General features: G+C 47.2%; 1 protein-coding gene across 1 annotated transcript in view; it reads left to right on the top strand.

Annotated features, from left to right (window-relative positions):
- The first annotated feature begins 2,041 nt into the window (after window positions 1-2,041).
- Window positions 2,042-24,900, top strand: part of PPM1G (protein phosphatase, Mg2+/Mn2+ dependent 1G) — a 177,391-nt gene continuing 154,532 nt past the window's right edge. Inside the window, exon 1 of the mRNA XM_086928168.1 lies at window positions 2,042-2,497. Coding sequence (XP_086784294.1) covers window positions 2,387-2,497 — 111 coding nt within the window. The 5' untranslated portion in view covers window positions 2,042-2,386. The remainder of the gene's footprint in view (window positions 2,498-24,900) is intronic.

The following is a 24,900-nucleotide window of genomic DNA, read 5'->3' as shown; positions in this document are numbered from 1 at the left end:
GCAGAAACAGATGTTACACGTACTGGGCATGCGCTAGACAAGCTGGAACTATTTATAGCCTGTTGCTGGGCAAACTTCAGGGGTGACACTCAGTGAAGTAGGACTTGCCTCGTGGCGAGCACATGGCGAAGTGTAGCATACAAGATGGACGCCAGAAACCAAAATGGAGTCCGGCCATATTTTCGAGAATGAACGGGAAAACTAGAATGAAGACTGGATAGCATGTCTTCAGCGAATGCTTAACATTATCGCTGTTTTATTTACAACAGGTGGGGCAAAGACTCATATCCAGTTCTTTTTTAAGCAATACATTTACTAACAATGTTTGCAATAATTCCAAATACTACCAATCTTTCCCAAAAGGGAGCAGAAGAAAAAGCTCAAAAAGTGATTGTTCAGGAACATACACTTTAATTAAATGGGAAGTCAGATATAAAAGCCATGTCTCTTGATTCTCTATTTCCAATATAGTCCACTTGATCATAACTTGAGGTGGTAGCTCTCCGGTGGCAAGCCCAAAGGGTACTCCTCCCTCAAAATATGTGTTGTGGACCCTCTCCACCGTTACACTGTATATTTCCAGCATTCCTAGGCGGAGTTGAAAAGCTGAGATTTTATGTCACTCAGTACCTGAGTTTTGTTGTTGCTAAAATATATCAACAGGACCAAGTCCTACGGCAGTAGCTGGATACTCAGCAGTTTGCATTGTCAGTAGTGGTACTCATTATTTACATTTGGGTTTTAAAAGTAAAAAACATTTCATTCCATTTGGATACCAGTTGATCACTTTCTAAACTTGTCTCGAAAAGGTTGCGATAGTGGGCAGTCCAGGCTTACTTACTCTAGGATGTGGTAAGGGGAAAACTTATCTACGGCTGAGTTCTACCTTTTCAAACTGCCAAATTTAGAGGGAGATGAAATCGACGCCACATAAATACGCTATCCGATTCCCAATCCCCTTGCGCCACGAGAAACCTCTTGTGATGTCTTCTCCCGCGCAGTGTCCAGCGAAGTGATAACAGCCGTTTATTACATTGCTAAAAGTAATTGTTGAAAGTACCAGCTCAAATCCGGACTTGCAGAGCGGCCATCATAAAATGCCTCTGCGGTTCTTCAGTTCAACTGTCTTGTAACACCGGCAAATTGTTGTCCCTAGCAGCACAAGAACTAGAAAAGAAAGAAATAGCACAAAACGTTGGAAAGAATGGAACACCAAAATAAGAACTTGGCAGTAGGGTATAAAGTAGCCGGTCTAAGTCTTTTTCAGACCTGTTTCTGTACTTCCTTTCCTCCAAAGCCCCTTTCTATGACAAGCCCTAGGCACAAACATGATCTTACCTGTAAATGTTCAGAGATATGAAAATGGACTTAAGAAAATGGACAGAAAATTATGCATAACAGTTTTGAACTTTGCTCCCTCTCTATTTTCTGTTGGCATTAACACTTTAATTTCAACAGAAAGTATGGACATGTTTACATTGCTGTTATGATAATCCACTGCTCTTTGGTTCAAGCCCATACCAGGGTTACGAAAATTAAAAATGTTTTAATGTCATTTTTATCTATATCTGAACGGTGACGTCTTCATCATGGTGCTATGTTCCAATCTTTTTATGATTTTAACAGATCAAATAAAAGTATTTTACTCTTAGTACCAGAGCACGTGCTGCTATAACCTATGCAACGAGAAGATTGTTCATCTCGCGCCGCTTGTAGTCGGTCTGGACGCAGGCAGCACGCGTTACATATACAGCATAAACTGTTCTTAGAAATAATTGTGGCTTATGATGAAAACTCAAGGGTGGGTTTCTGCGCATCGAGCACTGCTCCTCCGGCAGACCTGCCTTCAAAATGGCGCATCTCTGTGGTTTTCCCCGAAGCCGCTATTGTTTTAACGAGGACTTGTTCCCGTACCAATATGGCCGTCATGATTTGTTCCTGGTTCTAGATTTGTGTTAGTCTCTCTTCGCTGTCACTCGATGCCTTAGATTTGGCTGCAGATAGCACATAGTCCGCTTTCTATGTCTGCCCGAGGAGCACAGACGGTCACGCACCAACCCTAGGTGACAGCGCAGCGTGAAGGGGCTGCGTACGTTTCCAGGGAGATACGTCAGCACGCCGGCGAGCGTGGGTCGACGGCGCTGCCGATAGGTAGGAGGAGTGGTGCTGGGAGCCGCGGACCCTCCCCTTCTCTCTAGGCGGCATTCGCGGCAACCGGCGGCCTGCCTCGCTCAACTCCATCCTCCCGCCCGCAGCCCCAGGACCGTGAGTCGGGGCCGACGCAGGAGGCGCCCCGGAGCTCCCGTGCGCTCCCCTGGGTGCCCTCTCCGCTGGGTTCCGTCTCAGGCACGTGCGAGTCCCAGAGGAGCCCCAGTGACCTGCGACCATGGGTGCCTACCTGTCACAGCCCAACACCGTGAAGACTTCAAGTGATGGCGGCAGCCCCGGCCTGCACTACGGCTTCTCGGCCATGCAGGGCTGGAGGGTCTCCATGGAGGTAATGGGGGGGGGGGGGGGCTCCATCTCTCGTGGGTCATGGAGGCCATAAAGGGGCTTCTTGGAGCTGTGTGTGGGCTGAAGCTCATCGGTTCCCGTTGTGGTCTCAGTGAAGGGGATGGAGGAGAGAAAAGGGGTTCTTTAGAGGAGCAGAGACATTGGAGGGTCTCTGCAGTTGTTGGAAAGTCTTGGTGGGTGTCTGAATACTGGTGAATGATTCTCAAAGATTGGGGGGGGGGGGTGCGAGGTGAGTTTATGGAGGTGATGGGGGTGGAGGGGTCTCCATCGCGGTAATGGGGGAGGGGTGTTTTTTCTGGTTGAAGGCATGGATAGCGGGAAACTCCTTTTATAGTGTAAGCTGAAGGATATAGAGCATCACAGTCTGAAAAGGGGCACAGTGGAGGTACTTATCTGTGCAGGTGGGAGGAAGCCACGAAGTGTCTCTGGATGTTGATGAGTGGGTCTCAAAGAGTATCACGGGAGAGTGACGAGAAACTTGTTTTAGTTGAAATTGGAGGTTTCCTATTGGAGGCAGGAAGAGGGCTCGAAGTTCTCTGTAAACAGTATCTTGGAGGAATTCAGTGGAATTCCATGGGGCTCGAAGGTTGTCCTTTGGAGAAATGGAGTTTCCATGGATATGCTAAGACCCAAGGTTCTTTCTTGGTTGAGAGGCTCTCAATGAGTGTGTGTGGAAGTGATGAAAGCAGCTCTTAGAAGACAATGGGATATTTATGAGTCCCTTTGGTAGATGGTTTCTTGGTGATGGTGAGTGGGTCGATTTGAAGATCTTTTTAGGACCTATCTTGGGAAAATGAATGATTGTTGGAAGCAGTCGGAGCTTTAAAGGTTGGTTTGTGGGATTTCCACAGTGATATGATGCTTTATACCTCTGAGGATGGTCGGGGAGCGAAGTTGGAGTGGCTCCCTGAGGTCTTTTAGTAAGTAGACCAGCTGCTGTCTTGGATTCTTTGTCCTGTTCACGACTGACGTAGTTTACCCTTTTTGACACTTTAATGTTATCTCTTTGGGTTTTGACAGGGTTAATTATGCTGGTTACATTAAAATGTCACTTGAACTCTTTCAGTATTGGCAAATTGCACGTCTATTGCAAGTCTCCCACAATCTCGAAGGTGAAATATGCAACTATAATACCATTTATTAACAGAACTTATTTGACTGAGTAGTCTGGAATTAATAGGTGGGTCGTTCTATTTATGGCATTTGATTTTGCAGAAAATGCACTGCTTATCCTGTTGGACTAGAACATTGCTGTCACCATAGTGGGCTGTCTTACCTTTTTGTGTTCTTTCCACTGGTTTCCTTTGTTCTTTTATTTATTTTCTTTGGCTGAAAAAGTGTAGATAGTTCCTTGTGTTGTAATCCTAAAGGCTGTGCATTCCCACAGTGGTCTCCACAACTTATGGTTCATCTTTACATCATACGAATATCTTCATTTATTTGTGCAGTTATGACCCTGTAGAATATATTTTTTGCTAACAACCACAGACATTACATTTCTCTCTGTCTCTAGACCTGAACTAATTTGGTTCTTGCACCAATTCACTCAATACTCTTTAAGATTACCTACTAAGCTAGTAAAGAAGGAATGTACAATTGCGCCATAATGTTGACCATCAACACTTGGGGCAAACACCACACCGAAAACAATACACATATTATTTGCGTGTGGCCTTTGAACTTGACAGGTGCTTTATTTTCATTGTGTGTAATCTTGAACTACCTTACTTTTCACCAGTATTCATTCATATTCTTTCTCCTCTCTTCTCTCTCTCGCTTACACCCCAGCTTCATACTCCTTGTCCATATCGCACATTGCTGTTCTGTGTTCCACTTTATTACCTTATTAAACTAGTGTCCACCACTGTATTTTTTACTTTTGCAGCCTTTGCCATGAATTACATTCTATTAAATTATTCAAAATGTTATTACATTGACTCCATGTACCACATCTGTGAGAGAGTGCTATCTTTCTTGCATTGGTATGCCCCCATTTTTTGCTGAACTGCTAATGTGCTTTGACTGAGTGTGCCCTGGGCTCCTGCCAACCAAGTGCCCAGGGCCTGTGTTCCTTCCCTAAAACTGTGTTGAAACTAAAACCCAATTGGCATCTCTGGCCACCTATCAGCCCCTAGTAAATGGTACCCTAGGTACCCAGGGCATGGTGACCAGAGAAGACCCCTAAGGGCTGCAGCACTTATTGTGCCACCATTAGGGGCCCTGTACTCTGACACCCACACACTGCCTTTGCAGGCTGATTGTCCAAGTACAGAACTAAACTAAGGGTCGACATGGCACACATCCCTGTGTATGACATGCCCACAAGACCCACTGCCATGGTATACCTCAGACACCCCACTAACTGCGTGCCCTATGTCAGTGGAGTGGTGTGGGCACAGGTGCTTGAGTCCTGTGCCTCTGCAGTACCCAGGGCCATTCATGAGCACTGTAAGTGCATTGATGCCATTAAGAGTACATGGTACTGGGAGGTTGTCATTACGAACTCCACAGCACCATAATGGCTACACTGAAGACTGACCAGTTTGATATCAAACTTCTTAGTACATGAAAACCCACACTGATGCCAGTGTGGGATTTAATGTAAAATGCACCAGAGGGCGTCTTAGAGGTGCCCCCTGAAAACCTAACCTACAATCCACGTCTGGTCTGGGAGGCTGCCTAGGCTGCTGCACAGCAGACATGTTGCTGGACCCCTGGGTGGAGAGCCCCCGCTCTCCCGGGCCAGCAACAATGCACATCCTGGGCAGGGGGAAGCTTCAAAGGCCTGCTGCCTTGGTGAGCTTCTCCAGACCACTTGCTGTACTCAGCAACTGGCCCCCACCAGTTCTGACCCCCACTCTGGCGGGAAACCCTACGTCAGGAAGGGGGTTGTGCCAGCCTGTGCCAACCCCACCCCTCAGGTGGGAGAGGAGAGGTGAAGCACAACCCTGGGCTCCGGCCATCTTGAAGATGGGGAGCCCATCCCAATCACAGCTAGGCTCCTGCCCCCCTCCCACAGGAGAGGAACAGTCTAGTGGGTGTACCCACCCCAGGATAGGGACCTATTGGCCCCTGCCCTTGCCCTACCTGTAACACCCCTAAATTTAGTGTTTAGGGGCACCCTGAACCTTCCTTTCTCAGATCCTGATAAGAAAACAAGATCAAGAAGAAGACCCGCCGTGCAGCTGCTAACAGGACAATACCAACTGACTTGGCCCCAGCCCTACCGGCCTGTTGATGCTGGATCCTGGAACCTTCTCCCGCTAAATCCCGGCGACTCCTGCGGACAGCAACCTTGAAAACCCTGGAGGACCTGCCTGCCTTTGACCCTCTAAAAGACTGGGACTCCCATGAGCAGAGGCAATACCCCTGGTGCCAGCCAGGAACCACAAATCCAGCCCACTCTGCGTCCGCCCATCCCGTGCCTGAGTGATCAAAGACCACGAGGACGCCCCCCCCCCCCAGCAACTGGGACCTGAAGTCCAGTGCCCGAAGACCCTCCTTGACGACGCCTGCAGCCTCAGAACCAGGGACCCCTCCAACCGCGACCAGCTGAGGATAAGATTTCCCAATTCCAAAAGACACCCCCTGCACCCGAAGCCCTGCGGCTCCTGTACCCTCCTCTGGGGTACCTACCTCTTCTCCAAGATCCCAACTTACTTCTTGAAGTGGTGGTCGCACCTGAAGAATCTCTGTCCCTGAGCCTGCAGCCTTTGTTCACTCTTTAACTTTCTCATTGGATAACATTGAGTGCCTGACGGCTTAAAAGCACCCTGTACCCAGCTGCCTGAGTGCCGCTGGAAGTGCAGCTACTACCCTACTCTATGTCCCCACTTGCCTGAGTAAGTGACCAGGTGCTCAGCTCCCACAGCCGCGTGGCCTGCTTGCTTGCAGCCACCAACGCATGCCCTCTACCCTCCATTGGATTGCTTCGGGCCTACTCTCTCTGCACCCGGCTGCCCCTGTGCCGCTGAGCGTGTAACTACTGTACCTTTCCGACCCTGGGAGACCCAATAGTCTATGCCCAGAACCTTAACTTCACCAGTCGAGTACTCTCCTGCAAACCGATCAGTCAAACTCACTTCCTTCCATAGGATAACAGTGACTGGTTTGACTCGCAAAATCTTTTAAGTGTGAAGATTTGAACCTTTAAAATATTCATCTAAAATCAGCCGAATACCAAATTTCGAATGACTCACCTGTGATCAGGGGAGAAGCGAGTACTGCACCTTTCAGCCCAGTACTGAACCGCAAAAATAATTATAACTTGCCAGTAACCTGAATTTTCTTCCATAGGAAACCATTGACTGCTTTTCTGTGAAATTTCTTTTAAGTGTCTATTTTTGCAAACTTCAAATATTCCTTAAAAATCGCAACAAAAAAAAATCTTGCACCTCCAGGTGGCACTCACAAAAGCAGATCTGAACGACATCACCCCCTCCCTTCCTGGCTACCTACACACACTCAATAGACTTGGCCATCACGTGTCCAGAATATACAAAATGATCCGTCCACAAAGGTCCAACCTGACTAACTCCACACAGGCATACTGGGATTCATACTCCTCCACACCAACTTCCGAAGTAGAGTGGGCCAGAATATGGGAGTCAACCACACGACACAAAATTAGCCCTACACTATCCCAAACCAAATTCTGGCTACTCCACTTTATCCCCCTTATGTTACGTTTATGCTATGCTTTCATTAACATTTGAACCATGCTTGATATATGCTCTTGACTGTAATGCTCTCTGTGCATCTCTCAATAAAACATTTTGTGAACTAAAAAAAAAAAAAAAATCGCAACAACTACTAAAACTTAATTACTTACCTGTCTTATGTAGAGATCCTAGTGCTGGACCTAGGAGCCCAGTACTGGATTACAAAAGTAACAAGAACGTACTTTACCTGTGACCTGAATTTCCTCCCATAGGATAACATTGCTGGATTTTCACTGAAAAGTTTCCAAGTGTGAACTTTTAAAATACAGTTATATTCTTTAAAAATCACTGCAATAACTAAAACGCTTTTACTAGATTGTTTTCATTCTAAGTCCCGGGACTTCATCTAGGATCCAGTCCTGGAATTCCTAAAGTAATCTATAAAGTAATCAACTGCATTTATCTAGAAAAACCCATTGAGCTCAATGTTAAATTGTGTTTAGAATTGTATTGCCAATTGCAACCACTGTAGCTATTGTACTTACCAAGTCTATTGCCCTTCTGCAAAGTAATTACCTAAAGTCACTCATTGAGAAAAGTATGTGGTTCTAAAATAAAACTACTATACAATTGGCCTATAGTTCAGTTCTTGAGTGTATGAAACCTTTTGCTGACTGTGTGTACAACAAATGCTTTACACTGTCCTCTGATACTGCCTTACTGCTCGACCAAGCTACCACTTTAGGAAGTAAGGTCATATCTGACTTTGACCTCAGTTATACCTCTGGAGGTTGAGGACTCTATACACACTGTACCTTATTTTGGTCCCGTGTGTGTGTGTGTGTGTATATATGTATATGTATATATATATCCACTTTCTTACAACATCCTTGTCTCCTCAAGTCTTGCATTCCATTCTCCACCCCATAGCCTTTCTTGTCCTACTTCCAAAGCAACATGGATAAGACGCTGTATTATCCTCCAGCCTCTACAATTTAATGTAACAAATTACTTTAATGGAAGTAGAAATGTTAGGCTTTACCTTCCAGCTATCACACTCTGATCACTATATTTCACATAATGCTGTCTTATTTACTTCTTGAACCTTCGCTGTTTTCTTCCTATTATGAATTTTTCAATTGTAGAGTATTGCGCACACCCTGGTGTGACTTGACTGAAGGGAGGTCTACCCCTTCTCACACCAAAGGGTCTTAATCCTGTGGTATTTTTGGTCCCTGTGCCGTATGACAACAAGTCCTCTTCTTTTTTTTTTTTTTTTTTTTTTTTTTTTTTTTCTTATCCATTCCTCCCAATTCATCTGGGCTTTTGATGGTTGCTTCCTATTTTAATAAAACAATTGACCCGTTCTACTAAACAATGGCCACTCCGATGGTAAAATGGATTACTCTTCTACTCCGTTATCGTATTATTGTATTTTGCAGGTAACCCATCATTGTATCCGGCTTGAATTGCACTCTATTATTGCTGATTTAGCACAGCATGCATTCATGACAAAATATGAATTTCAACACCTTAAAGCTGTCCTTCAACTTAGTACCTTTCGGTACTATTGAGTAAACGTTTGCAATGCTAGTTTACTGTTCCAGATGTAGTTACAATGAACACACCATTTTACATATACTGGTTTACAAGAAGAGAAACATTTTAACCATTGTTTACGAGAAGCAAGGTTGGCAGTAACTGCACCTCTTTTACTGTCAGCCTTGCTTCTCGTAAGCAAGGACTAGAAGTACAAAGTGCATGTTTACACACCACAAAACACATGAATAAAAGGCATTGTAATTTAAAATGCCAACAGCTCAAACTCTTGCAAATGCGAGACCTATTGCATTGCAAAGGCTTGGTTGCACCTCGTTGTAATGCCCGCATATAGTAATAAGCAACAGAAAGGTGACCAGTGAGCCTTTTCAAAGTTGCTGAGTTTTTAGTAACTTTTGAAATGTTTATGCTAGAAGCAGGTTATAAAAAAAAAAAGGCAAACTCCATGAAGCGGATACCACGGGCAAAGATGGGGGAGGAGGGGGAACAATGGTGTCCGGAGATTTCTTTAATAGACGCAGTGTCTGTGCAGCGGGAGTGGGGCAACGGAGAATAGATATGATATAGCGTGCCGCTCATTATGCTGGTGCCCGACTTAGTTACTGTTTCTGCCGAAATGAAAGGAAACAAATTGTAAAAAAAAAAAAAAAAAGTAATGCAGTGAGCAGCAAATAAAACTGCAGTCGGACCGAGCACTATGATTTGGTGAAAATCTCTTGATCTCCCTGTGCCTATTAAAACATTAATTTGTCCTCCTTCACTGGTGACGTCCGGGTCTGGTTCGTGCTATATAAAAATACAAAAACAAGTGAAAGCACAGTGCGTTTTGTGTATCCTGACCCACGAGGAATGAAGCTGCCACCCTGCGTGCCGCTGTTGGAGTGAACATTAAAAAAGCGGTGGCGCCCGCCTTTAGCCATTTGCATGCTTTCGTTATTGAAAGACACACGCAAAAGCCAATCCAATGTGTGGGAGGAGTCAGACACACACCGAGTAAACACAAGAAGCCTCGCAGATCGGCTCTTGCGCGCTGGCTCAGGCTCGACCTAAAAACATTGGGGCTAGATCTGGCAGAAGACCCCAGCAGTTACCAAACAAGAAAACTCAGAAAACCTGAAGAGGGTTATCCAATCATTAAAATGTTGATATTATGTAGCTCCACCTGTTTCAGACAGTACCATTACAAAAACAAGTGAAATCACAGTACCATTACACTTACACAGGCTTTGTTAATTAAAAAGGAGAGAATCCGTTGCTGCCAGTGCTCCACTGCACTTTTAAAGAGTGGCCCTGCGAATGCCCAACCTCCTCAATCATTATCACGCAACACTTCTCCAGTACTTTATAGACTCAGATGTGTGGAGGGATCTTGTCCCAGATTGAAGGACTACTGACAGTACTAGAAGCAATTGAGGCCATGACAAGCTTGCAGAGTGCCCAGAGGTCATGTTGCTTGGGATGCAGTCCGAGGAACTATCCCTCTTCTACAGGCAAAAAGGGAAAACAATCCATTATTTGCAGTCAAACAAGCCATCTTATTTTATTGGGAAAGTGCTATAAGACCAACGGAGTGTATGTGGATGGAAAGGCTGTGGTGAATCTTGGAATGAAAAAATTGTCAAAGACCCTTCAGGGCAAGGCAAGGTGTCTCGGAAACTTTGGGGACATCTAATTAACTATTTCTCTAAAGATTTCAAGAAACTCAATGCCACAAGAGAGTGAGAGCCCTTCATATACCAGAGGTTCAAGCCTGACAACTAAGGCCCCCACAGACTAATACTTTAAAGAAAGGAGCTTCTGCAACTGCTTGATATTATTCAGTAACATAATGTGGAGTTCCCAGTGTCTGGGTTGGGGGTCATTAGAGGTTGGAGTTTGAAGGGTGGTTAAGACCGTTAAGGTCTGTTACACTCATGTTAATTAAAAATCAAAATCATATTTAAACTAAATTATTTCAGTTCCAACTAGTGACACTGTTTTATTCACACTATTCTAAGTAGCGTATGGCCTCGCTTGAAGAATCTGAATCTGCTTGGCTTTTTATTCATTCTCTTGGGCTTTGTTAATTACTCCTAATTTCCACAATCTTTCTAAAATCTCTGAAGATGTTCTTTGAGCGCAGATGAAGGTGCAATTACCCCGTCAAAAACCTGTATTACTTAACAAGCCAGTCACCTATCGGCAAATAAACACCCTAATAGCTTAGGCTGAATATCTAGAAATAGCTGAGAATTTTCAGTTGTAATACTTTCTCCAATACAGTCTGGGTTCAGGCCAGCATGTGGGAAGGTATTGCTTTCCTGTTGATCATGTTGAACTTCTGCAACATTTGAAGCAGTGGACAACCAGGTTAACCTTGAGAGTTGGGCCACTGTTTTGAATCCTGCACCAAGACTATCAAGTGAAGTCATGACGAGCTGCTTCCCTTTCTGTTGGGACAGTGCTAAAACACAATGTACCCCCCATCGAGGCGAAACTTTTTATGGGAGACTTGGGCGACAAGAAGGTCTCTCAGATTTACCGCTCCCTGGTCACACACTGCTCCCCTTCCCTCTCGACATTGAAGGCCTCCTGGGAGAGTGATATCGGTCCCCTGGATGAAGATGACTGGCGTGAGGCCCTTGAATCTCCTCGTGGTGCTGCCATAGCTGTCCGCCTCCGCTTTATACAGTTCAAATACCTTCACCGGGCTTATTACACCAGGGACCGTCTATGGCGGGCGGGTCTTATAGCAGCTCCCGAATGCCTGAGGTGCGGTACTGAAAGGGGGGCGCTTTTCCATACTGTGTGGTCCTGTGAGAGATTGACTCGGTTCTGGGCAGGGGTCTGGGACTGCTTATCGGAGGTGTTGGGGTGGGACCCCCTTGTACCCCTAGGCTGGGCCTTCTCCATGTGTTGGAAAATGTTGGGGGTAACGTCTACAAACGTCATCTGTTGTTGCTGGGGCTGGTGGTGGCGAAGAGGGATCTGGCACAGGCCTGGAAGAGCGAGCGTGCCCCTCCGCTCGGTGCCTGGAAGGCGGGCCTGGACTTCCTCATGGGTCTGGAGCAGCCTGTTTTCGAAGACCGGGGGTGTCCCCGCAAACATTACAAAATTTGGAAGCGGTGGGCGGACTACAGGGGCCTGACCCTCGACCCCCCCCCCCCCCCCCCCCCCCCCCCCCCCATAGACATTGATGATGCACTGCCTCCAGATGTGGATTCCGTACCCTAGGCTGCTGGCCAGCACCACCTTGTAATTGCCATCTCATGTTGCTGAACTGTGATCACGTGCACTGGGTTAGGGTGGGATAAGGGGTGGGTAGCTGAAGGAAGGGTTGGGGTTTTTTTTGGGGTTGGGTGGGTTGAGGTAGTTGGGGATATATCGTTCTATAACAACTGGGTTCAATGCTATATCCATGCTGTGTCTTTTCATAACTGTCGTTGACAGTCTCCTCCTGATTGTGGAGGGCTGTACTGAACTTTGCTTGAACTCATAATAAAAATGGTTTTGAAAAAAAAAACACAATGTACCACAAGGATCTTCCTTCTCCCAGCATTGTTCAACATTTATTGAATACCTTTTTATTCAGCCTAGTTTGGGATTGCAAAGTCCATCTTAAATCACAAATCGGCAGTTATTTTTTCCATGCAGTTACGTTCTTTAAAATGCAAACTCTACTGTCCACAAAATGAATTCCTGGATCATTCACCTGTGATCTATGATCTGAAGCTCGCATTAGACCAGTTTCCTCTAAATATAATTTAGTATCATGTTGGCTGCTCATTCAGTGCACTATACTTTGGTATATATTCTCTTTGGAAAGTAAAGTCAACCAGTCTCCTGGCCTTTATGAAAGAATTCTGAGCCATCTGTTTGAGCTAGTAAGTATTTAGACTAGTCATGAGCTAGAGTGAAGTGCTATATAGATTCAGTGAGTCAAACAAGGAAGCTTGGCGTGGCCAACTGCCGAGCATGGCGGCAGCTTAAATCGGGAGCTCCACAAGGCTGACCGGCCCGCGCAATTATCCTTAAGTCCATCCGCACATTAACCCGCCCGAAGGAGTGAAGTCGGCTCGGGGAAGCAAGCGGCGCACACTGATCCGCCCCCGGCAAGAATCCGACAACGAGAAGTGCTCCGTTCGGCGACGGCGTAGTGGGGCCTCCACCTGCCCAGCAGCACTGGCCTGGAGTGCTGGACGTACCCGACCGGAAGTCCACCTTGCCCGGCCAGGGGGCATCGACTCTGACCGGCGCCCACGTCACACAGCCAAAAGAAAGGTACCAGCGTGAATTATAATCAGCGCGGCAGCCAGCGGACTCGAAAACGGCTGCTGCTCCTGGGTCTGGGAGACAGTGCCTCCTACACACGGAGTGGGCGCCCTCGAGGGCTAAGGCGTCCCTGCCCGGTGGCGGCGCCATCTTGGGACTACGCAGCCGGTCGGGCGTCCCACACGCACAACAGGGCAAGGCGAAATGCGCCTAAGACCACGCAGCCCGCCTGCAGCCCGGTAAATAGGACTCTGGCCTGAGGCTGAGTGGGGAGAAGACGGTACTTGCAGCCTGGCAGCACCTGCGACTAAAGCGCCCATAATGTACTAGAGAGCGGCAGTGCGTGAGAGGGAGAGTCGGGCCTGGCGGCTCGGTCGCACCGATACTACAACCCAATCGGAGGGGGAACCACCAAACTCAAAGACTGCCTGCGAGGTGCTCATAGCCCAGACACCACCAGCGGCGCATTGCAGCCCCACACCGAGGCATACTGTAGCGGCTACGGAGGGAGGACCACGCACGTGGTGGGGCACAGTGACTGACCCCCAAGTGAACAGAGACCCAGGCTGGACATCGAGGGGCTACAGTGCACTGCGGTCCGAGCTCCTGCGATCTACGACGCCAGCGCCTACCCGGGGGATAGTGAGAGCAGTGGGAGGCTGGACCTGGAACCACTGGAAAGACCGGACAATACAGAGCCAAACACAGCACTATGGCAGGCAAAAACACGAGGAGTACAACGACGCAAGCGAGGCTTGATAACTTTGCGTATACCCAGGGTGGCCACTCACAAGGGCCTGGGCGTCACTCCACTGGTGCGTCCACAGACACGAACGGGGCCGGGAAAGTTACACTGGAAGACATCATGAAAACCCTCACTGAGGTCCAGGCGACAGTGGGCACCATTTCCTCTGAAGTAAACCTGCTGAGAGCAGACTTTAAGAAGATGTCAGAGAGGGTATCCCAAGTGGAGGTGGTCGCTAAGTCACTCATCGAGGACACCTCGGATCTACAGGTAGCGATGGAACGACTGGAAAAGACCACCAGACAACTGCAGGAAAAGCTGGATGACCAGGAGGGGCGCTCTCGAAGAAACAACGTCCGCATCCTAGGCCTTCCGGAATCTGAGGGGAGGGGCGCCATGGACCTATACATCGAAGACCTTATCAAAACCAAACTACAGCCTAAAGGCCTGTCCAACTTCTTCTCTGTCGAGAGGGCACACCGGGTCCCTGGGGGTGCGGCCAAACCGGGAGCCACGCCGCGGCCGGTGCTGGCTAGACTCTTCAACTTTAGGGACAGGGACGCCATTCTACAGGCGGCAAGGGTGGCACCACCTGTGCAAGTTCAAAACTCTACTCTGGCCTTCTTCCCAGACTATACGGCTGAGGTGGCCAGACGCAGGAAGTCCTTCACTGAAGTGAAAAAGACGCTACGTGACAGGGGCCTGCCCTATTCGATGCTCTTCCCCGCCAAATTGCGGATTGTGGCTGAGGGGAAGACGTGGTTTTTCGACACGCCTCAGGTGGCACGAGAGTGGCTGGATGGTTGGAGGCCGGTGAGCAAACCCCTGCGCCCGCACAGAGACCGCCAAGACCGCCGCAACGAGAAGACAACGGACCACCGGACAGCCAGCCCAACAACTGAACAGGGCGCCGCCGCGGGATTGGACTCTGACCTTGAGAGGGACCCGTTTGATTCCGGTCAGCCTAGCAGGGGTTGACTGCCTGAGCTATACGCGAGATGACACGAACACAGCCCTTGGGACTTTGGGCCGATGGAACTGAGTAGGGCGGGCACTGGCCGGTGCCTGTAGGGGACTCACCAACCCCACAAGCAAGTAAGAATAGATAGGGAGGGGACTAAGCACTCTGCCAAGTTGGGGATGCGGGCGGGACTTCGTCCGTGGAGCAGGGGAGCAGGGAGGGGGTGGGGGGGGGGTTGTAAGTTGTAATGTTAAAGTTATGGTTATTGGTCATCACTAAGTTTGCACGAGGCACAGTCACATTGCTAGCCGTTAGCGCCAGGTACCCCGGCGCACAGCTCATCACACTGGCTTCACCACATTACTGCATATTTGCAACATGGTTCATAAACCCAAATGGCACAACAAGCGCAAGCAGCACCCACTGAGGGCGCCCCTGTAATGACAATGGTGCCTCCACTGAAACTGCTTACATGGAACGTCAGGGGGCTGGGGGATAAAATTAAGCGCGGTTTGGTACTGCAAACCATCAAACGCCATAGATCTGACCTGGTACTGCTTCAGGAAACACATTTGGCGGGGACCACCTGCAAAGCACTGAACAGGCGTGGCTACACCATGGCAGTGCACGCTGAATTCACCACAGGCTCCAGAGGCACTGGGATACTCCTCAAGAAAAACTCATCCTTTTTGGTCACTAGCCACAAGACGGACGATCAGGGGCGTTTTGCGGCACTCTCTGGCCAGTGGGAGGGGAGGACCCTCAATGTGGTATCTGTGTACATCCCCCCGGCGCTTCATTCTACAGCACTGCCAGCTCTTGGGCAGTTTCTCACTGACCTCCCGGAGGGTGATATGATCATTGGGGGGGACTTCAATGCTATAACTGACCCCTTACTAGACACCTTTCCCATACGAGAACGCCAGAGGGGGACTGCCGCGCTTCCTGGATTCCTGACTGCCCTGGGACTCACGGATGTGTGGCGTCATCTGAACCCCACAGCAAAGCAATACACACACTACTCCGCCCCCCACGATAGCCTTTCGCGCATTGACTTCTTCTTCTTTCTAGGGGTGGGACTGGGTTCCATAGACAGGCTGGAAATTCTACCGAGAGGCATTTCTGACCATTCCCCGATATCCCTTCACCTTACTACCAATGAACAGAAGCGCGCTAGAGTGTACCCGATATATCCCAATTATCTGCAGATTCCTGGTGTCAGGAAAAACTTAAATTAACTACAACACACTACTTTAACGAAAACATGGGCTCGGTCACCTCACCTTCGGTGCTCTGGGAGGCGTACAAAACGGTCCTACGCGGGGCATCCATATCGGCAATCACTGGGCAAAAAAGGGAATCCAGAGCTGAACTTGCAAATTTAGAATTGGCACTGCACACAGCACACACTGCCCACATGACAGACCCCACCCCTGACACCGCGCATGAGTTACAGCTCCGACAGCAGCAGCACCAAGCGCACCTCACCACGGTCACTAAGGGGCACCTAGCAAACACCGCATATATGATGTGGGAGATAAGGCAGGGAAAATGCTGGCGTGGTTGGACAAGCGGGGCGGCAGTAACAAGGGGATACAACGCCTATATGATGCTGAGGGCCAGCTGCAGACTCACCCGGAACGAATAGTACACACCCTAGCGCGCCACTTCCAGGGGATATACACACCGACCCGATCGGTCACGGAACAGGAGGCCATGGCGTCGCTCGGAAACATTCCTATCCCTGTGCTCGCTCCTGAAGCACAGCAGGAACTAGATACAGACCTGACAGAGGGAGAGATCCAATTAGCGATACAGGCATTGCAGTCCGGCAAGGCTCTGGGTCCCAACGGAATACCAGTGGAATGGTATAAGGCAATGGCCTCGGTGCTGGCCAAGCCTCTCTTGGACATGTACAATGAAAGCGTGGAGAAGGCGCTGCTTCCACTCGACCAGTGCACGGCCACAATCATAGCAATTCCCAAACCAGCCAAGCCGCCGACAGAATGCGCCTCGTACCGGCCCATTTCTTTGCTCAATACTGAAGCGAAGATCTTGGCGAAACTCCTGGCCAGTCGTCTGACCCAGCATCTGAGTACCCTGATACACCCTGATCGGGCATCATGCCTCACAGGAGCACAGCGCTGAACCTACGGAGGGTGCATGGGGTGCTGGCGCGGGCGCATCTTCTTGCAGACCAAGGTGTGATACTTTCCCTAGACGCCAAAATGGCGTTTGACCTGGTGGAGTGGGAGTACCTGTTTGCTGTCCTGACCCGAATGGGATTCGGCCCAAAGTATCTTGCATGGGTGCGACTGCTCTACACCTTGCCGGTTGCGAATGGTCACCTATCGTCAGCCTTTCCACTGGGACGGGGAACTAGACAAGGATGCCCGCTTTCGCCCCTTCTATTTGCATTAGTGCTGGAACCGCTGGCCATCTTGCTCAGAGCGACGCCACTATTCCGAGGCATCACTTGGGAGGAAGGGTGGGAGGACAAAGTCTCCCTATATGCGGACGACATGCTGATCTACATGATCAACCCCAATGAGGGGGTCCCTGCCCTGTTGGCTCTCTGCGATGAACACGGCAGGGCTTCGGGCTACACCCTGAACTGGTCCAAGTCCGTACTTTATGTACTCAAGGGCACGGGTCCAGTGCTGCCAGCCGAATGTCCCCTAAAGATAACAACCACCTCATTTAAGTACCTGGGTATTTCTGTGACTGCCGATGCTGCGGAGTTCTATACCGAGAACTTGCAGCCGCCTCTGACACGCTTGCGCGCAGACGTCAAATACTGGGCTACACTACCGCTGACCCTCCTAGGGCGAGCGTCACTCTATAAAATGATGGCTCTCCCAAGGTTTCTATATGTGCTTGAAAACACCCCTTATGTGGTGAGCCCGCGATACTTCCGACAGGTCGCGGCATTGGTTTCCAGTTTGTTATGGAGCAATGGCCCAGCGCGAATAGCGCAGAATAAATTGGTTAAGAGCTGGTACGAGGGGGGGGATAGCACTACCCAATCTCCAACTATATTACTGGGCGTCCCAGCTTAAGATTATTAATCACTGGATCCACGTCACACGGGAGGACCCCGCGTATAAGGCGGACTGGTCACAACTGGGGACTGAAGGCATGCTTTCAGTGCTATACAACTACACGCAAGTAAAGACCCTGCTTGGCCCAACGCTTCACACGGCGACGCTATGGCATGCAGCACAATCACGTCTGGGATGGAAGGGTAAAATCACCAGGTTAACTCCATTGTGGGACACTAAAACACTAGGAAACCTGCGGACATGTAAGGGGGTCACACGATGGGATACAATAGGGATCTCGGTGGTTGGGGACCTCTGGGACAAGGGCACGGTTATTCCTTTCCCGCAGCTCCAACAGCTATACGGCCTGGGGCCCTCTGAAACATACCGGTATGTGCAAATCCGACACGCTCTGTTGCAGGCAATCCCGCCTGACACCACACTCCCAGAATCGTCGCCACTGGAAGACAGGTTACTGACCGAATTTATGGAGCAAAAGGCGACCTCACTCACGTACAAAAAACTGATTAACAACCTGCCAGACCCCACACTGAATCTTAAAGAGAAATGGGTGGGAGAACTGGGTGACATGGATGACACAGAGTGGAACGAGGCGCTTGCCTCACCGCGAGAGGTAGGCATTTCGGCCAGATTCCGCCTAGTGCAGCTTAAAATTTTACATCGCACCTACTACACCCGCACACTACTCCACAGAATACAAAGGGCACCACACCCGTACTGCCTCGGGGGATGCGGGGAAGAGGGAACTCTGCTCCACACGCTATGGGAATGTCCTCGGATCCGGGAACTCTGGAGGCAGATTATGCGCACAGTCTCACAGGCCGTCAAAGTATCTGTCCTGCCGGAACCCCGTAAGTGCCTGCTGAACATTTGGGACCCTACAGACCTAGACAGGTATGGACAACTATGGGTCACACTGGCGGTGACAGTAGCCAAACGAGACATTGCACAGAGGTGGGGTGCCCCGGAGTTGCCAACGGTAGCAGGGTGGATAAGGAATATGGACCTCCTAATGGTAAAGGAAAGAGCAGTTTGTGTTACGGGCATGCCCTCGCAAGTGGAATAAAGTGTGGACACCATGGAACAAATATAGGGGAGAACCATGTGAGCCCCTGCCGGAGGGTGAGGACTCGGACTCAGAGGAAGACGAGGACTAGCCGAAAAGGGTATGCTAGTACAATGATGGGGGCAGCCGGGAGAATGCGGGAACGCAACACTACCTTAGGCGCAATGTTGAACAACTGTACCTGCAGAAGACTGTCTGTGGATGGACACACTGAACTGCTCAATGATGACCATAGTTGGGTTTTACTGTTTTTGTTTTTTCTAAAACTTCACATTGTTAGTCTTAGATGAATATATCAGAAATGTACTGTCAGGGAATGCCATATGGACAAGAAGCGGAATTGTGCCACGATCTGAATATGCTTGTTACTCCTAACTGCTCTAATACCTGACCATGGCACACATTGATAGTTAAGGACACACGATATGTTTTGTTCATTACTCCTGCTTACACATACTAATGATATGTAAATGCACCTAACGAATGAAAGTATGACTATCTCTGTTGAACTCCTGACAATAAAGAATTTAAAAAAAAAAAAGGAAGCTAATCCTTAATGAATTCTTTGCATCTAAAGCTATATCGGCGATGGTATTAAAAAAAAAAAAAAAACACTTTCTCCAGCTCACCCTTCCCCCCCCCCCTGTTAGGAATTTTCGGTAAATTCTTTGTCTTTCAGGAATGGTTGTGTGAGAGCCATGCTGTATATGTATACACTTGTTTTTACTAGACAAGTACAATTAATAGTGACTTTCACTAATGCGCCCTCTTCAGAGCATGTAGCGCCATTGAAGATTAAACATTTTTTTAATATATATTTTTTTATTATTGGGTTTTCTTCTGCATTTACACCTATTTAAATGTGTGCTACAACCCAAAACTGGGATGGTGTGGCTAATGTGGAGAAGTGCGGCTCAAGTAGTTGGAGCGGCAGACCTTGCTGCAGAGGTCTGGCCCAGACCAGGGTTCAATTCCCCGCCTCGGCGGGTCTTGGGCTCAAATTTCCCCGGACCTGACAATTCTCGCCTCCGTGCCTATTCCAATCATGGAGTCCCACTCTGCAACTCTGGGCAATAGCTTGCTTAATCTCCACGACGGCCCCTCGCAGCGGGATGCCTGGCTTTCACCTTGGGGATGCCCAGTAATGGGTTATCTAACAGGGGAATACCAGGACTGGTTCCCTAAGCAAGCGCTTAGAAACCGGTCGGTGATACAGCGCTATATAAATGAATTACATTTATAGTGTGGATGGGCTTTTATATATATTTTTTTAATGTAAAGTGTATTTCAAGGGTTAGAGCCAGTCTGCTTTGGTACTGGGCCACTCTGGGGCCAGTTTCCCTTCGTACATAGTTTTTATTTGTTAGGTTATACATTGGTTGGTTGGTACATAATAACAAAACACAGGTTGTACCTTGATTGATGGCTATGGGTATCGACTGTTTTAGAAGAAACACTATAGATCTATCTGTCATCAGGGTACACGTTTGACCCCTTGCCGAATTCAGAATTTTGTCTACTTTACAGAAAAGTACGGCTTTACCAATGATTTTCACGTTTCTGTGAGTCCCGAAAGTTGGGGAGGGGGCTATATTAGCACAACTGCCTCTTTTGATTGAATTTTTGTGAAAAAATTTACATCCCCATTTTTCAAACAACTTCTTCCAAACTTTTGCTTCACTTAGGCTGTTTTTCCAGTTCTCTCCAGAGGAATCCATGGTCCCTGGGCTCCATTCAAATCTTAAACATGGACGGCGGGGGAGGAAAAGACACATATTTGGCTTGGATATTATATCTTTTGTTAGGGGTGGGGAAAAAAGTAATTCAGGCTTAAGTGCAAACTACCCAAAAATAACAGAGCTCAGAACGGTACAGAGGGAGGAGTATGCAGATGTGAGGGGGCGCTTGAGGTCCTTCGGCCTTTAAGGTGTTACTTAAATAGCACTGCAGTGTTAATTTAGACTCTGCCGAACACTTAAGCTATTTGTTTATTCAATGGGCTCTTTAGTTCTTCAGTTCCTGATAATACCGCATTTTCACTCCATGTAGAAGCATTTTACTGGACCCTGCTCCCCAGCATAAGTTTACATGTTCTAGAATAATGGTGTCCATTTTGCTAGTTGTCCAGAGGAGTGTCACTCCTTTTGCAGTAACAGCGCGTCAGATAAATCCTTATGTATATATGTGTATGTATGTATATATATATATATATATATATATATGAGTCGTGAACAGTACTGTAAGGAAGCCCTCTGCCAACTACAGGACCGGAATAACTATATGCCCACAACGGAACGCGAATACCAGGAAAGTATTCGGGATTACCACTCCCTTGTTGAACATTGGTATGGAAAAGGAGTACTAAGCAGGGAGGAATACTTATTTCTACAGAATAAACAACAGAGACTACCGAGTTTTTATCACCTCCCAAAGATCCACAAACATGCCACGCAACCACCAGGGAGACCAATCGTGTCATCGATCGGTGGATTAACTGAAAAAATGTCGAAATTCATCGATTCATTCTTGGCCCCATGGGTATCGCAGTTGAGCTCTTACACTAAGGACTCGAAAGACTTTTTAAGGCAAATACAAGATGTGGAATGGGAGGATGACGTATTGATGATCACTATGGATATCTCGAGCCTCTACACGAGCATCAGACATCATGATGGAGTTGCAGTAGTTAAGACTTTCCTGAATCTACGACCCGCCCGATACCTGGAGCATAGCAAAATGTTTTTGGACTTTATATTCTTTTGTTTGGATAATAACATCTTTATTTTCCAGCATCCGAGATACAGGCAAGTGAGGGGGACTGCGATGGGCACCTGCTTCGCCCCCAGCTACGCGAACCTTTTCGTAGGCTGGTGGGAGAAGCAGGTGGCCTGGGCAGACGACAAAACCCCCTGGGTGGATAATGTGATATGCTGGAGACGTTATATAGACTACCTCTTCCTAATTTGGAGGGGGTCTGAGCTCTCAGCACAAGAGTACATTAGGATTCTCAACCAAAATGATCTCAACCTGCAATTCACATACTCAATGAGTAAAAGAGAGGTTAACTTTTTAGATCTAAGGGTATTCGTGGAATCAGGCACGATCCAAACCGCCCTCTATAGGAAAGAGACGGCGGGTAACTCTGTCCTCCACGGACGCAGTAGCCATCCGACCTCCCTGATAAAAAGCATCCCCTACGGGGAACTGTTGAGGATCAAGCGCAACAGCTCCCTGAAGAGAGATTATGCAGAGGCCGCACAAAAAAGCGTGAAACGCTTTAGATCTCGCGGCTATTCTACATTTACCCTCCAACAAGCTGAGAAGAAAGCAAAGCAAGTTGAGAGACATACCCTCTTACAGGACAAGAAGATTGATATTCCCAAAGGTGGGAGTGGCATTATAAGACTTATCACAAACTACTCGGGGGCGGCGAATAAAGTGCGTGCCATCATGTCAAAAAATTGGGGGATCCTCCAATCAGACACTGTAATTGGTAAGGACCTACAGAAACATCCTATGATAACTTTTAGAAAAATAAGATCACTAAAAGACAGACTGGTCACTAGCCACCTATCAAAGGGAAAGTCCAAAGGAGAACTGCGGGCTATGCATGGCTCATATCCATGCGGGAAATGCAAGGCTGCAGCAACAGCCAGAGGGTATTGAGCTATCGGGTACCACACAAGGAATCTAATATCAGAATTAACAAGTTTATCACCTGTTCAACCACATTTGTGGTATACTGCTTGAAAAGTGCCCCTGCGGACGGATGTACGTAGGGAGCACCACGAAAGCAGTTAAGCTCAGGATCTTAGAGCACCAACGGGTCATCGCTAACAAGGATGAAAGCTATCCGATGGCCCGGCATTTCGCATGTCACCTCAATAGTGATAGGACTCAACTTAGCTTTTTCAGCTTAGACTGCATCCCTCAAGACATCAGGGGTGGAGATCTGAAACAGAGACTCAGACGTTTGGAGTCACGATATATTATCGACCTCCAAGCTAAGTCACCAGGAGGACTTAATGCAGGGGAAGAGCTAATGTCACACCTATAAACACGATCCTCAAACTTCGAACTGTGTCACTGTCTGTCTGTAGAAGATCTAAATTTACATCTAAATGCTTTTAGGAATCATTTTAGTTTACAGTTCAACCCCTTTCAGATCTGATTTAACATGGTTATCTAAGTTTTGGTTAATCTAAATTAAAGTTTGATTAACATGGCCATCCAGGCCTCAATCATTGCCAACTATTTGAAGATGTATGGGGAACAGAACTTTTGAATTGTTGACCAGCGCAGGAATGCTTAGTCGAGCAATGGAATTGATGCTAGTTTATGATTTTGGGTTGCAATCTGAACTGAATAATTGCCCATCCAGGGCTTAATGTTTGGAAACGGATATCTTATTAATTTAATCGTTTGAGATTTGATCAATTGTATAGCTACATATGCATTGCTCGAGAATTTTCTTTTGCACTGTAAATAGCGTCATTTCACCACTCCAAGATGGCGCTTTAATTTGAATTATGGTCCGTTTTTACTTTTGATTGTAATGCCTTTATTTACTTCCGCCTTCCCTTCGCCAGCTGACACTGACGAAGGCAAGTGCTGAAACGCGTCTGAGTTTTTGATTGTTTGCGCAAATAAACCTTATCTGGTTTAATCTCTGCTGAGAGTGACGATTTGTTGCTGGTTGCAGACCTGCGGAGCTTAATATATATATATATATATATATATATATATATATATATATATATATATATATATATATATATATATATATATATATATATATATTCAAGCTTCAAAGTTTCTCTCATTTACCAGGAAAAAGAGACAGCACTCGCGGGATACTTGGCAAAGCAGTGTTCTTTAGTTCGCTGACAGACACGTTTCGGTAATTCCCTTCTTCTGTGTCTACGCGTAACAAGCAGCGCGGTGCCAGTTGTAACTCCCAGATTATGGAAACAAAAATGGGACTATGAGCTACCCCCAAGATTGTGAGCGCCATCTTGGAAGGTTTATCCAATTCATTCTTTGTATATTACTATTGTTTACACAGATATATGGCTTACATTTAACAACATATAAATGCCATTTACGTTTATCAAGTGTATTCAAAACCGTCAGTTTGACAGATCTAATCTTGCCGTGGATCGGCAATGGCAACCATCGTGGTTCAAGTAATCAAGAGTGGTTGCCTGCATGTCCTATTGTTACCTTCTTACAAACGAGTTACATTTCTTACATACTATACCAAACATTATGGCTACCTATGTCTGTTTGATTCAATGATATTAATGTCCCATCTTAAACAAAAAAGGAAATTCAAACACTTAGGAAATCAACACACAATATCAAATACTATTACTCTTCAAAATAGGAGTACTTGTCTTGCAGTACAAGAAAATCTTAACCATCATTGTTTCTAAAGTTCATGTTTTCCTATACGCCTAAGTGTACTGCCCACCGTTGAGGCCCTGCAGACTTTTTGTTTGCAAATCCACAATATATCTGGACTCTAATCTGCGCAGCCTTTGCAGTCTGCCCCCACCTCGGTACATAGTCAAGGCAAAAATATTGTAACATATTCCTGTCACTCTTGTGCTTGATAAAAAAAAATGGCGAGCCACCGGACGGTATATATGTATATGTGTATGTATGTTGCAGAGTGACCTTTTTTTGCTTGTCAAGTTTTCCATTTTTTGGGAGATCCACCTACTAGTAATCTTGAGCTCTAACACTGCGACACTGCTATTCTGTGCCCTGTGTACCTGCTTGAAAACATGTTAATTGGTTTTAAACCGGCTTGGTGCATGTAACTTTCCTCTAAGGTCCTAATATATGGTGCAGAAGTCAACCCACTTCTTGGGAAGTTAAATGCAGTTTGTGGACTGCAGCCCCCATTTTACCATCCACTACAGTAGCACTGAAAACATGGCTCTAGGACTGCCCCGTGTAGCCTCACTATTGCACTGTAAACCCTGCAGTACTCATGTCAACATATAATATAATCTTTTTTTATTTATTTTTTACAAGTAAAGATATCCCTTTTTAAATATGAGTACGCCGCCATT

Source organism: Lissotriton vulgaris, chromosome 6, assembly GCF_964263255.1.
Source record: "Lissotriton vulgaris chromosome 6, aLisVul1.2, whole genome shotgun sequence".
Lineage (NCBI taxonomy): Eukaryota > Metazoa > Chordata > Amphibia > Caudata > Salamandridae > Lissotriton > Lissotriton vulgaris.
Note: the sequence above shows the minus strand (reverse complement) of the source record. Positions and strands in the feature narration are given on the sequence as shown.